At 40.4% G+C, this 13,718-nt stretch overlaps 1 protein-coding gene across 4 annotated transcripts; it reads right to left on the bottom strand.

Annotated features, from left to right (window-relative positions):
• Positions 1 to 122: 122 nt before the first annotated feature.
• On the bottom strand, positions 123 to 12,942 carry LOC111667792 (phosphatidate phosphatase LPIN2). Of its 4 annotated transcripts, none has more exons than XM_087178565.1 (20): positions 12,925 to 12,942; positions 9,256 to 9,456; positions 9,064 to 9,159; positions 8,697 to 8,968; positions 7,839 to 7,946; positions 7,564 to 7,675; positions 6,633 to 7,422; positions 6,436 to 6,529; positions 6,035 to 6,222; positions 5,833 to 5,926; positions 5,629 to 5,698; positions 5,332 to 5,424; positions 5,025 to 5,083; positions 3,700 to 3,850; positions 3,447 to 3,595; positions 3,209 to 3,295; positions 2,589 to 2,741; positions 2,159 to 2,273; positions 1,646 to 1,749; positions 123 to 1,536 (listed from the first exon to the last, which is right to left on the bottom strand). In XM_087178565.1, exons 2-20 carry the CDS (start codon positions 9,445 to 9,447, stop codon positions 1,386 to 1,388), a joined length of 3,078 nt encoding a protein of 1,025 aa, XP_087034691.1. In that variant the 5' UTR covers positions 9,448 to 9,456; positions 12,925 to 12,942; the 3' UTR covers positions 123 to 1,385. The 4 variants fall into 4 exon arrangements, with proteins under 4 accessions (XP_087034691.1, XP_087034692.1, XP_023279384.1 ...); XM_087178566.1 differs by lacking the exon at positions 12,925 to 12,942 and adding an exon at positions 10,435 to 12,880; XM_023423616.2 differs by lacking the exon at positions 12,925 to 12,942 and having other exon boundaries at positions 7,564 to 7,672; positions 9,256 to 10,332.
• Positions 12,943 to 13,718: the final 776 nt, after the last annotated feature.

Raw genomic sequence — 13,718 nt, 5'->3', positions numbered from 1 at the left:
ATATACATAAGTGTAAGCTATTGGAAATTAAACTTGTGCACTATAAAAATACAAAAACTAAAGATTAACAGAACAATCACGCATTTCACATTGATACTAGAGGTCAAAGAAAACAGACATGGTTGTGTTTTAATTTAATTTATATTTCTATACATTTACTTTCAAAAGTAAATCCATCTCCACACAGTTGGATGATGAAAGATATGCAAAAATAATAAATATAACAGTGTCATTGTAGCATAAAGGCACGGCATCAGGCTAAATCATTAACTGTTTACAACTCTGGAGTAAAAGTGACCTCAGTCTGACCCATCTCCTCCTTCCTGTAGTGTACAAACATTTCTAAACTTGGTGGTGCAGTATCTGGAAGGAATATGTGTGAAATGTGCTTTGTGTAATTCCACAATGATCATCCTATGCTCAGATCCACTTGTAATGAAATTTTCATGAACTGAAAGAAAATAATTCTATTATACTTTACAACCAACTCTTACTCCATATTCAGCTTTGACTTGGTAGTTATGATACAAAAATTCTTCCGTACCATCCAGAGCTCCAAGGAGTTTTCACTCCCAGGCTAATGTTACTTAAAAACACTCATTGCTCAACAAAGATCAGGGCAAACTCCAGCTATCTCATACTTATTAAGGTCAAACCCAAAGACATTCTCTGCTGTCAATAATCTCCAACGAATAAGGGATAATAGGTTTGTCTTGTGTACCTGGGTCTGTTAAGCAGTGCACTGAAAGTTTCCATTGTCAGTCACAGAAAGCAGGCTATAGTAGTTACACAGTTTTGGCATTTGCAGGAATTTAAGCATCGCTTAATATTTTCTAATACAGCTTAATTTCCCTATTTCTGTACAGATATATTTTTGGTCCAAGCTTAGAGTTGAAATGTGTATCAGTGTTAGCTATCATGCCAATACACTGCTTAAATTCATTTTTTGGAATGACTATGACACTGGTGCACACAGTAACAAAAAAACGGAAACAGTTTAAAGTCATATTGGTCCATTTGTGTACATGTTCATTGTAATCTATAGCATGTAGTCAGTGTAAGGGCACTGAGATGAATGCATAACGGTTTCTGCACTTATTTTGAAATGCAGAGTCCATGCATATTATAACTTAATTTGGCTCTGTCTTTGAGTGCAGTGTAAAAAGGGACAGGTGCCTCTTTATGTTCCAGTTTTGTCCAGTGGCTCATAAAACAGGCTCTACAGTTGGCAGGTCCATCAAAGGCAATAATCAGGCATGCTGGGAAAAATCATTTGAAATGCCTTTCTGGGAAATGAGAGAAAGAGAAAGAAGAAGAGTATATGTGCTTATGCCCCTGCCTTACAACATGTGCATATGTGCGTTTTAGTACATGTGAGTGTGTGTCTACAGTAGTGAATCCAGGTCCAGTTCTGGCAGAGGCTCCTTCCAGTAGGAGAAACTGCTGTAGTCAGGACAGTCAAAAGCAGAGGACCCGTTGCCCTCAGCACAGAGCACAGGGAAGAAATGTTCCACCAGTTCACTGAGGTGGTTGTACCTGCAAAACACACACACTTAGAATGATCTGAACTTGTAAATTAAAATGTGGAAAAGCGCATCTATTCCCTGTAATATCCATCTATCTCCACATTCTGTTGCACACTTACGAAGACTTGTTGCCTTTAGTCTTCTCCTGGATGAGCTCTCCTTTTGGGTTGACAGTAAATATCCTGGTGTCAGGCACTCCGACCTGCTTATAGGCATAAGCATCCTGAAAAGGCGAAGGCAGAATCATAATACAGTTACAGAGAAGAACTTAGATACCACAGCTGCAATATCTATGTACACTAAAAGGATCGTTTGCCTATTACAGCGCTAATCCATAATCATAAACCGTTAGCCAGTTACTTTATATCAACGAGCAAAGCCCAGACTTTACTTCCACATTTCTCACACTTCATTTCTTCCTGCTGGGGTGTATGTCAGGATGTGTACGATGAAATAATAACCATGTAACTTTTTCTGAACATGCATGATCTCTTGTGATTATGCACAAACCCAGGTTTTTTTTTTCCAGAGGCTAAAATCACCAAACACCAAACCATGCAACCTAGTAGAGAGGAAAACCTAGACTTAAAATAGACTCATAAAGGCTACTGCAGCTCTGCAGCATTGCTTACATTAGTCCTGTTGCCGAAGGCAGCGTAGAAAGGCTGCCGCTGCGGGTTGAAAAGGTCCCTGATGTCACCGAGACAGGCAATTTTAAACACCTCCGGCTTCTTCTCAATCACTTCTCTGCACAGGTTAGGACGGACAGTTAAAATCAAAAGGGTTATTTGTTCCAGTTGTGTCCTTGTGCATATTTCTTCCAGTGTAGTAGCTGAGCATTACCTATAACAATGTAGGAGATCGTCCACTATTGAGGGGTACTGACTATTCTGTACAATGATTTTCAGTGTGAAGCTGATTTAATGAGATATTTGATGAGGAAGAAACAGTGGTAAAATCCTACATCCAGTTAATTACATGAAACAGAACACTCTATAACATAAAAACACCATCTTAGTTGGACACTGGCTGTTAAGTAAATTAGTGGTAGGTATTTGTTACCTGTGTAATGCTGAAAAGAGGCTGCTGGGAGCCAGCAGTACAGGGCCTTTAGGGAGGACAGTGCCTCTGTCATTGACCCATTGCAGGTAGTCCTTAGTGATGGCAGCCATACCTATAGCCCGCGCTGAACAATACAGGAACTTATAGCCATTTCTGCAAGGACAAAGACAACCACATTTGCCTTTTAGATCAACAAAATGCAAATGTGTTTTCCAGTTCTCTTGTATTTGAGCTGACCTTCAGCATTAAGCTCAACTTGTTCAACAACACATATGTAATGTATCCTGTTTCTCCAGATTTGTGTGACAAAAGATTAGCACTTCAAATGGAATTCAATCTTTTTTCAATTAACTGAACAGCTGGACTCGTTTAAAAGCGCAAACAGGGAAACATGTGGCAATGCAGATTAGACAGTCAGCTGCAACTAGAATGACATCAGAATGAATCAGCAGCGGGAGAGCTGAGATCAGATCTGTTTGTTATGCTGTGAGTAATGTGAGTGAAACTTCAGTAAAATAAACTGGTAAAAAGGAAGAATAGAATAGAGAGTCTATTAAAGACAATTATGCTTTTTGCTCTTTATCTGCTGACAATATTTTCAGGAATGTAATTTCACATACTGGTGTATTTTGTGGTACAGCTTGGCAATGCCTTTGTGTGTCCAGTCTTTTCCAAACTGAGGTAGAATATGTCCCAGAGCATCAGACCTGCAAGAGACAGAAAGGGAAGATTATTCATAACACTGACAATGTGAGGTCACACAGTGCATCATTTATATCAAGCAAGGGACTCTGTATGAATCATTATGTATTGGACTACCACTACGAAATAGCTTCAAGAAAACACGGCTGTTTTTACTTAGTGATGGTGCCATCTATGTCTGATATGATGACTCGGTCGTCCCAGTTCCACAGGTAGATGGCGGCCTCACAGCGACAGGTGCCTTGATATTGCGTGGTCACGCTGAACACCACCTTGTTGGCTCCCTCACGCAGGTTTAAGTGCTCCTGGTGTGGGACAGGGGGTAGTTAGCTGGGGTTTAACTGCTTTATAAATTCTAAATAAATATGATAGCAGAATGCATGACTGTGCAAGTGAAAGCATCTTTTACTATCTGTTCAGAGGTCAGGCGTAGTGATTTGCGGTACATCTGGCTGATACACTGGGTGGCACTGAGGGTTTCTGTTGATTGGCTTGAAGGGAGGATGGCTTTTCGGCCTAGTCCTGCTGCCTCATCACTTTCGATGTCATCCAGTGTGGCTCTGGTGAAACAACACACATAATTCAAACTGAATTATGTTTCTTCTTTTCAATTATTGATCATTATTACAATTATTAATAATTAAAATTAAATGAACAACTGTTTTTAAGTGTTATGAATTGTTTTTGAGAATACAGTATTTATTGAGTAATGTACTGTATGGATAAAGGTTTGGCGTACCCTGGAGGCCCAAAGATAAACTACATTATGATGATGATGTTCGAATTGATACAGAAAATACGTGTTCTTCAATTAAAAAATGTAACTATGTTATTATAGGAACAAGCAACAACTGTCATTGGTGTTTTTGGGCTGCTTTGTGTTTTTTCTTCAGTACTCGGCCTGTGGCCTCGTACCTATGACCGAATCCCAGCTGTGGTGATATTCAAGAAAACATCACGACCTCGAGTGTGATATTACTTTTATACAACAGTTCTACGAGCACCAAATTAGTTAAATAAGCAACAACAGATTATGATTTGTTTGTTTATTTTATTATTTAACTGGCTACAACAACACAAATAGTTCCGCAACTGGACTGGTACTGGACTGTTGCGAAGCAATACATAAACATTTTCCTGACCCGCACAGTGCACATTAGCTTGTTACTTTGTCTACTTTGTAACCTCAGGTGTGCTGAAGTATCGAGGCTTCTTCCCTTCATCCTCTTCTGATGCCCGTACATCGTTTAATTCAAATCTTATTTCTGGAAATATATTCATCTTTGCGGCGCAAAGTTTGCTACAATCTAAGATTAGATAACGGCGTTAATGTAACGCTAATTAACCGTTATTAAATGTAATAATAATATAAATCGGAGTAATACATATAGTTAAAAGTCCCAGTGCTGTTATACTCTATATCCGCCTCCCATCCAAACAAATTTTTTTGGTCGGCACTAACTGTTGTATAATTCACATTTGGAGTGAAGTGTTCATTTATGGGCATTATAACAACCAAATAAACAAAATACAGATGAATAAAAATGTACTGGCAGTCCTGGTCTTTCCAGCAATCAGACTGAATGTACCTCAACTGTACACTCAAACATTAGAAAGCAGTGGCACAGCTGGGGATCAGCAAGACCAGCTGAAAGTGGTTCAACCGACACAGAGCATACATTGTTTTATAAGGCTTATTAACTGATATTAGATCACTTTAGTGAGGTCACTTACTTTACTGTGGAAGAAACACTGACCAGTGGCTCCTCTTGCTCCTCCTTTGAGTGTTTTTGCTGAAAAACAAGAGGTTACATTATCATCAACATTTTAAGACCATACAGAGTCCACTTGCTTCTGATCTAATCCCTTAATCACTTCCATCTGTACCAGACTTATTCCTCTCAAGAACAGCGCCAACTCACAAGGCCACTCCTGAAAAACACTGTTAGACTCAATGAATGGATTGTTGTGTGTAATTACCCATGCTGGCGCGCCATCCTAATTAATCAATAACTATTACCAGGAGTTCCTGAATATCTACCTGGTTACTGTCCATGTCTCTTCTCCTCCAGGAGAACCACCAACGTCCAGACTTTTTGGGCATCTTGTCTTTCACCAGCCTCTCTATTGTACTCTATATGACACACACACACAAAAATAGAGCAATGATTATATAAATCCTATCATCATAGTCACCACCTATCCAAGATGTTGTCTGTCTTATGCTGTTAATCTGTAAATCAATGCAGAAAACAACTCAATGAAAACCTTTATTCATGTTTTTAAGGAGGCCTATTAGTTGACATTATTGTGGTCAGGTTTAGAAACAATAAAATACCTTGGGCAGGTTTTTCTGGAAAGTTGTCATTGACAAAACCATTGGGGCAGCCACTGCCCAGTTATAATAGCTGTGAAAGATGAAAGACAGTTGATGAACAGCCATGGACATAAACGCGTTGAGAATGACAATTTGAGTCACTTCGTGAGCACTGATGTAAATTGTCTTTTTTTTTTAAATACATGATTATTGTTTTTATCTTACTTGGAATTGATGCAGATGACAAGACTTGGATCCTCAATGATCCCTGGATTGTTGGCAAAATCCTGGTATGTCACAATGTGCTCCATAAACTTTTCTGGAGTAAGAGCAAAAGCAACATGCTGACTGATTTAACTCAGAGAGAAAAGTCATTCCCATTCCCTCATTTACTAGAACATATTGCAGAGACAGAAAACCCATTTACCCTTGGTGATTTGGCTGGTGTCGCCCTCTTGTCCACAGAGGGACATGCTGACATCCATGCTGTAGGAGGTGGAATCTGACAAGTACTCTGTGCCGCTGTCCATGGCTCCGCTGCCCACTGACTGAGGTGACTGACTTCCTGAGCATGAACCCTGCTCTGCCCCTTGCTGAGATGCTCCCTCTGTCTCACTGCAGGGCCACCAGACACTCAAAGTCATTTCACTTCGATTATTCTCCGTTAAAAAGAAATATTCAATAGAAACCACAGCACAGCACTTGTGCCTTTCAATTATGTTTTCACAAGCCACACAAATATTTGTTTGTCTTTTTCACAACATGGTTTCAAAGATCAATGAGTTCCTCATAGTGTATTTTGGGAAAAATATCCATATGTCTTCTGACCTCTTGGGGAAGTAGAGTGCAGCCACTTCTGGATCCAGCGAGGTCAGATCATCCAAGTAAATATCTGTTGGTCCTAGATGGTGATTACGTTTACCTATGGCAGAATGACACATAAAAACAATTGTGACATAAACTGACAAAGATATATATTATTTTTAGACTTTTTAGAATTTTTTCTTAAATGAAAAAGCAACCACCTTTCTTTTTGCCCTGTTGCTCCACTTTTGTAGATGCGTCAGAAGAGTTTGCGAACCCGTCTGCAGCTGTCCAGTCGGCCCCGGCAGCTCCCACTTCAGCTTTTGGTGCACTGTCGTCTTCCCCTCCCTCAGCAAAGGGATCTATTCCACTGTCCCCCTCACTGACAGGGGCACTACTGGTCGAACCCTGTTCACTTTGTTCAGGTGAAGCACCCTGCTGTTGTAGATTTGGTGATTCTGTACTACCTGGGCTTCTTGTTGTGACTGTGCCGTCTTCACTGTCTTTTAGTTCTTTCTGTTTGATGTCTTGTTTGCTCACACTGGCCGCATTAATTGTACTAACTGTACCAGTCACAGTGCTAACATGATGAACATTGGCTGTGCTTTCTTTGCTATTGAGGGAATCAGTGCCATTAATTAGACTAGCAGAATAAGGAGGTGACTCTCTGTTCTCCTTCTCTCCTGATGTGGACTCAATTGTGTGTGTTGAGTCCACGTCTGTCTTCCCTGATGATGCACAGGACTCGAAGAGGTCACTGGGGGTAGAGTGGGCAATATTAGAGTTTTTATCATTGGATAAAGGGGTGGTTTGGATGGCGTGGCTACCTAGGTCTAGGGAGTGGGTCCTGGGTTGTGGTCGGACCACTGTTACGCTGCCCACTCTGCCACAGCTGATCACAGGCTCCAAGCCCATATCAAAGGAGTCCTGTCTCTCAATGGTGCGGAAATGAGAACTGCCTGAAGGTGAGATGCGCTGCAACTCCACTGATGTCCTCTCTGATTGACACAGCTGTGAGGGGGAGGGCAGAGAGAGCAATTTAACAGCGTGTCAACATGGCAATTTCAAATCTACAGCACTAATCACAGCACTGGCAGGCTGTAAAGACACATCTACATCTGTGCATGTCGTGAGTGAGTGTGTTTGCCATACCATCGGAAAGCCTCCCCAGTGCCACTGTATCTGAGGCCCAGAGGACTCTTGGGATTTAACCAGAAGCTCAGAGTCGCTCTTGGGAGAGGATGGCCGACTGTAAAACACACTGCTGGGAAGGGGAGAGATATACAGAAAACTATCAAGTAATGCGAGAACAGTATGAATTTATCTCTGTCATGAGGCAGTGATTTCCAATTGTCTCCAAGTAAAATGGCTCAATACAAACAAATAAATGAATTAATTCATTTATTGTAAAGATTAACCTCCCTCACCTTTCCGAGGGTGACTGCTCTCCATCTGAGTGTGGGTGAGCATCTCTGGTCTGGGTGCCCCCCGACTCCTCATTTGGCTCCTCAGACAGTGAGTAGTACACCGATTTACTTTTACACAAACGAGAAGATTTTTTTTTTTTTTAAGTTACTGTGTTTGCAGGTGTGAATACTGAACAACATGACTCCTTGTGATGGGCTGCTTGTATTGGCAACGCCACTGAAAATCAACATCACAGTATGTAGCTCTTTGCAGTTTTTAGCTGTTTTGTGCTGACTGTTTTATTCTAGCAGGGGCAGTCCTTCACAAACTAAAATGTTGAACTACTATGACATCTTTACTAAAATGTAACGTCAGCAACAATAAAACCTGTTTAAAGCGTGCTGCTTTGAACACATGCTAAGTGCATTTGTGGAATCATTTCTTTACTAACAAGATGTGCAAAGCTTGAATCATGAGACAGAAGACATGACAACCACTGCAGAGGTGAGGGACAAATGACGGAAGGAGTCTGTAGTGTTAACTGGTGACCTTAGCCTGAACGTGTCAGTGGTTGCTAATAGTGAAGTAGATGTTAAGAAGATACGACACAGAGCATATGATATGATTTACCATTTAGCTAAAGCCAATTAGAGTCCTTGAATTCGTGGACAAATCACAGCTCCTTTTCCAAAAGCATGTTAGGGGTAGTTGATCATAAAATCCATTTCACTGTTTTCTTACAAGCATTATAAGCAGCAGATTAAGCAGCACATTAAGCAGCTCTGAGAAATAGATTAACAAGAAGCTCTTTTCTGCTTGCAGAAGGATACGAGCATTAATTCAGTACATCCAAATTAAAAAAAAGCACAATCACTGACCTGACGTGTAATGGTGAGAGAAGCTCCTCTTGAGCTGGACCCTCCTGTCCAGCCTGACTACTTTCTCCTCTCTCCCACTCCCTCTCTCTTTCTCTCTCTTCTGATGAAGAGTTGTCGTCTCTCAGGTGAGTATCAGAGCGCATGCGTTTGCGGCGGCGTTTCTTCCTGCGGGCCCCAGACCCGGCGACAGAGGCTCCCTCAAGGGTCTCCTCTATCTCCTCAGGGACCTCAAGAGGAATTGGGGAGGTGCACAGATGGGCCGGGACCTGGGACTGAGGGGGATTAAAAAGAAAAAGAACTTACAAACAAAATGTCAAAAATTATAATTTTCCATTAAACTAATGGCCATTAATGCTGGCCATCTTACCTCCATATTTTCATTTTCTTCCACAAAAAAAGCTTCTCCATTGTCTCCGAGCTTCATGTGCAGGTCAACTGATTCGCCATTTATCTCAATGTCCACCTAAAAACAAAGCGACGAACTTATGTGTCTAAACGCAAACAGTCCTCAAAGCAACAGAAGGAGTTAAAAGAGTCAAAAGACAGAGAAAAGACTCACAATTTTCTCCTTGGAGCGCAGCACACCGAGCTTGCCAAAGCGGACGTGAAAGGGGGAACACTGGAACGATCCATCAGGCTGTCGAACCACAATGACATCGATCCCTCCGGTGAGAGTGGCGGGGTTAAGGCCACGGTACAGCTCCTTCACCGTCACAAACACTGTCTCCGCTAACTGGCCCACAATATTCATGGTTTGGGACTGGAAAAAAAAAAAACAAGAAGCAAGAACAGTGAGGCTCAGTCACGTGACACAGAAAGAAAAAGTGTCTGCATTCAGGGTTTTCTGTAGTCTGCAGTTTGATCCTTCATTCTCTCTTCACAATGTCAGCAACACTCAATAATAATGGCATCCATTTATCATAAATACAAAAGCCACTATCATGGATTTATAATCTCTAATTACAGTGGACATACGATTAACAAAATAAAATTAAGACCGCATACCAAGCATTTACTACATTAAGTATACATTAAAATGCCTTAACAGCACATTTGCAAACCAGACTTCCTGTTTTAGAAGATTCTCACATCACATGAGTTCAGTTTTAGCCAAGGAACTTCAAACTTTTCCACACAGGTTAGCTCTACACAGGAGGGTGGCCCCTGAATGACTGCAAACCGGGTTACTTCTAATGTTTTGACTAAACAATATTGACCTTTAGAATCTGACTTCAATCATGAATAATGGACTAAAGGTCACCAGCTGAGAGTAAGGTGAGATCTAGTAAAGACAGTTATCTATAGGTTTGTCTCAGACAACAGGAACTACTGAAGTCACTCAACAAATGGCTACAGCGAGTCAAGAAATCATGACATTTTGTCAAAGGCTACAAAAAACATTGCGTGTCCTAGTTTCTACCTGCATCAACATGGCTAGACCTTTATTTAGAAACAAGTATGTTAAAAACACACTATCACAGCCTCTTACCTTGCAATACTATTTTTAAATTAGAAAAGGAACCGCTGAGGTGAATAAAATTGATTCTGAAACAAACTTAAAGCATAAACTGGAGACCAGAGGATGTAATGCTCACTGATATTTGAGTTGTTCTGAATTTCATGCTTAAACAAATCTAATTAAACACATAACAATGATGTATCATGTAACACACACCTATGCAATGAATGAAACCTGTCTAAGGCAACGTCTGTCCACATTACCAATCTCATGTCTTACCCACAGGGAAGGATGCAGATGTCCCTTCCCAACCAGGCAGTGTTCCCTTGACCTCCCCTCTGCCATACGTCACCTCTATAAAGGCTTGTCCCACCACAGGAACTCAGGAACAGTTTACCTCCATTTCCACCACAGGAACCTGTCATCTCCATCCACCATAATGCTTGGCTGCCTCTCACGGCTCAAGCTACTTAACCTCACCCCCATATCTGTCCATGGCTGTGAGCCTATATTTTGTTGGCTTTGGCCAAGAAAAAGAGACGTAGCTACAAAAGTTTGTATAGTTGACTATCCTAGCTGCTAAGCTACATCAGATAAGTGGTTATCAGAGATGACAGCACTCTCGTCCTCTCTATTCTGAGCTAGGATGCAAAATATAGCAATCTATGAGAGAGTCCTAGTATATTCAGTCACACACTAATGCCTCCTCTATCTCACGCTATACATGCACACTCTCCTGTCACACTGAATTCATACTTCCCCACTTGCACTGCACATGACAGCCAGACCAGCAGTTTCTGAAAGGGTTGGACAGGCTATTCAAACACGTTTGGCATGAAAACACACACACACACACACACACACACACACACACACACACACACACACACACACACACACACACACAAACTGATCGACCACACTCTTTCTGGGCTTGACCACAGCTCTCTGGGCCATCAGAGATGAGGGGACTCTCCGGCAGCCATGCTCTGTCAACGCTGGAAAATCCTTCATAGGCCCAGCTAACTTGGAAGGAACGCAAGAAAATAACTTGTAGATTTTGACGGATATCACTGCCTGTGCTGCCTTAGGAAAAGGACATGACAGAAAGGTAGGCCTCAGTGGAAAAACAATGTAATCTAACATAACGAGAAGCTATTAGAGTTGATGTAGCTAATCAGCTTTGCTATTTAGTAAGAAAAAAACTCCAATCTGATTTGCTATGTAACTGATCCAACAATGCAAATGTAAATTATGAGTCAGTAGCTAAAGGCCTTCTGATGTATATTACCACTTTCTGTGCCCATTCAGACGTTTCTAATTATATATGATTTAGAGTGATGCTTCACTGAAACTGCCAGGTCAGCTCTATTTAGAAAGCAGGAGGAATAGACGCTAAGAGGAAACAATGGTAGCGAAAAATGAAAATGTAGGGCAGTAACGGGAGGACAGAAGAGAAAGATGGGTGGGGGTGGGGTTAATACTGATGTACAAGAACTAAATGTGTGATCTCTAGCAGCAAACTGTTAACGTATTAAACACATTCCTATACTACACAACAGTGTAAATAATTCCAAGCTTTACAACCTTTAAGTTCACTTCCTCTCAGACAAATTCAAGCTGATGTTGTCGACACTAGGGCTGCAACTGACAATTATTTTCATTATGTATTAGTCTGTAGATTTTTTCTTTGATTGATCAACCAGTTAAGTGTCAAAAAATAGTTTAAAATGTGCATCATGAGCTCTGAAAGCCTAATGTGACAATAAAAATTAGTTTAATACATAGTTTAAAATAATATGAAATTCTTAATGAGGTTCTAAACAGTGAATAAGAAAAATAATTTTCACATTTGCCTTGGTTAAATCCCTAAACGCTTAATCAATAATTGAAATTAAAATGAATTTCTTGTCAAGTAATCAATTTAGTTTCATCACAAGTTGACACACAGCGTTCTTAAGTCATTCACATAGTAAGCCAAATGTGCATAGTGTTCACCAGTTTCCCAATGATAAGAGCCAGCCAAGTGTGTGGGATAGGTTGTCTTGGGTTTTACTGACCTTTGCCTTCAAGAAGACACGGACGCAGATGTTACCTCACTCTAATGTAATGAGTTCTGTCTATCTGTCATCTCCTATTGAACAAAAAGTCTTTTACCTCTGATCTTATGCTTACGTAATGCCTCGTAATCATCATCACTGACTCAGACAGTACTGACAAAGTCATCCCTCAGGGTGCAGGAGAGCTAATTTAGTGAGGGTTTTGTTGAGACTTGAATGAAAGACACTATTTATCAGAAATGAACGAATAAAAGCTTGGTTTTACTAAGTTTACGCCACCGGCGTGTTGATACGTATATCGTATGTATAGATACACCACAAACTCTACTAACTTCCGCAACGGTTTCACGCTACCTTTCACTGTATGTCACGATCCAGTGGTAGTCACCGAAGCTATCACTTTTAACTTTCAAGACACAAGTTTGTTTTACCGCCACTAAAATCACTAACACTAGAGATGTTTTCTTTTTTAAGCAAGAGCTACATTTACTGTTCAGAACTTCACTGAGAATTTGCTTTGTTTGACAGGGAATTTTATGTTGAAACATTTTTACGACTTGTCTAAAAACGACGTTTTAAGTTACACTAAGTAAAAGCAATGTACTTACCCCTGCTAACTGACTACTTAACAAGTTCATGACTGCTAAATATGTCTCAGACGGTTCATTCTTCCTATGTTGGTGATGAGAGAGTGGAGAGAGCAGCTTACCTTTCGGCCAGCTCTTCAGATTGAGAAAACAACAAGCATCCTGGATGCTTCCTAGTATACTGCGCCTGCGCAAAACACAAGTCAATCACGCCAACAGCCAATGGCCAAGCTGGAAAACAACAATTGACCCGCCTGTAACTTTAACTTGTAAACAAAACGTGTAAAGATGCTTAAATTCTTCAAGTTTTGAATTAATCACGGTAATATAAAATAAGAAATAAACATATAATCATATTTTACATTGAATAAATCGTTAGTATATTGCAAAGTACCAGCACATGTAGACTGTTGATTGGCAGTGTCTCTGAGAAAAGACCCTCTCTGTTAAACTAAAACTAAAACCTAGCAAAAACCGATGTGTAATGTTAAACCCCAAATCTCGCAAACAAGGAACAAAACAAGCACAAACCCACATGAATTGAAATGCAACTTTTGAATGAGACAATGTTAATGACACCCTGATAATCTGATTTGATATACTGCTAAAGAGATTAAATAACACAGGGACAATATATATATACTTTTACATCCAACTCGTGCTGGTAGTATTAGGTTAAGTTATATTGCAGTGAAATATTTAGATATGGTTATTGGCCAGTCTACTATCCCCTGTGACACATTTATCTCTTTGAGCATATGATGAACTGCATGACCATATACAGTATGTGACTCAAAGCTTCACGTGTATACAGCCTGACTGAAAAATTTCATAGCCCTCCCATTTTATTCTTGTCCTCATCATCATTCATTGAAGGGGTTTCAGTGTTTGAGAAATGATAACTAGTTAGGCCCAG

Source organism: Seriola lalandi, unplaced genomic scaffold (genome assembly GCF_002814215.2).
Source record: "Seriola lalandi dorsalis isolate HSWRI2012SDOR001 ecotype SW California unplaced genomic scaffold, Sedor1 jcf7180002054692, whole genome shotgun sequence".
In the NCBI taxonomy this organism is placed as follows: domain Eukaryota; kingdom Metazoa; phylum Chordata; class Actinopteri; order Carangiformes; family Carangidae; genus Seriola; species Seriola lalandi.
Note: the sequence above shows the minus strand (reverse complement) of the source record. Positions and strands in the feature narration are given on the sequence as shown.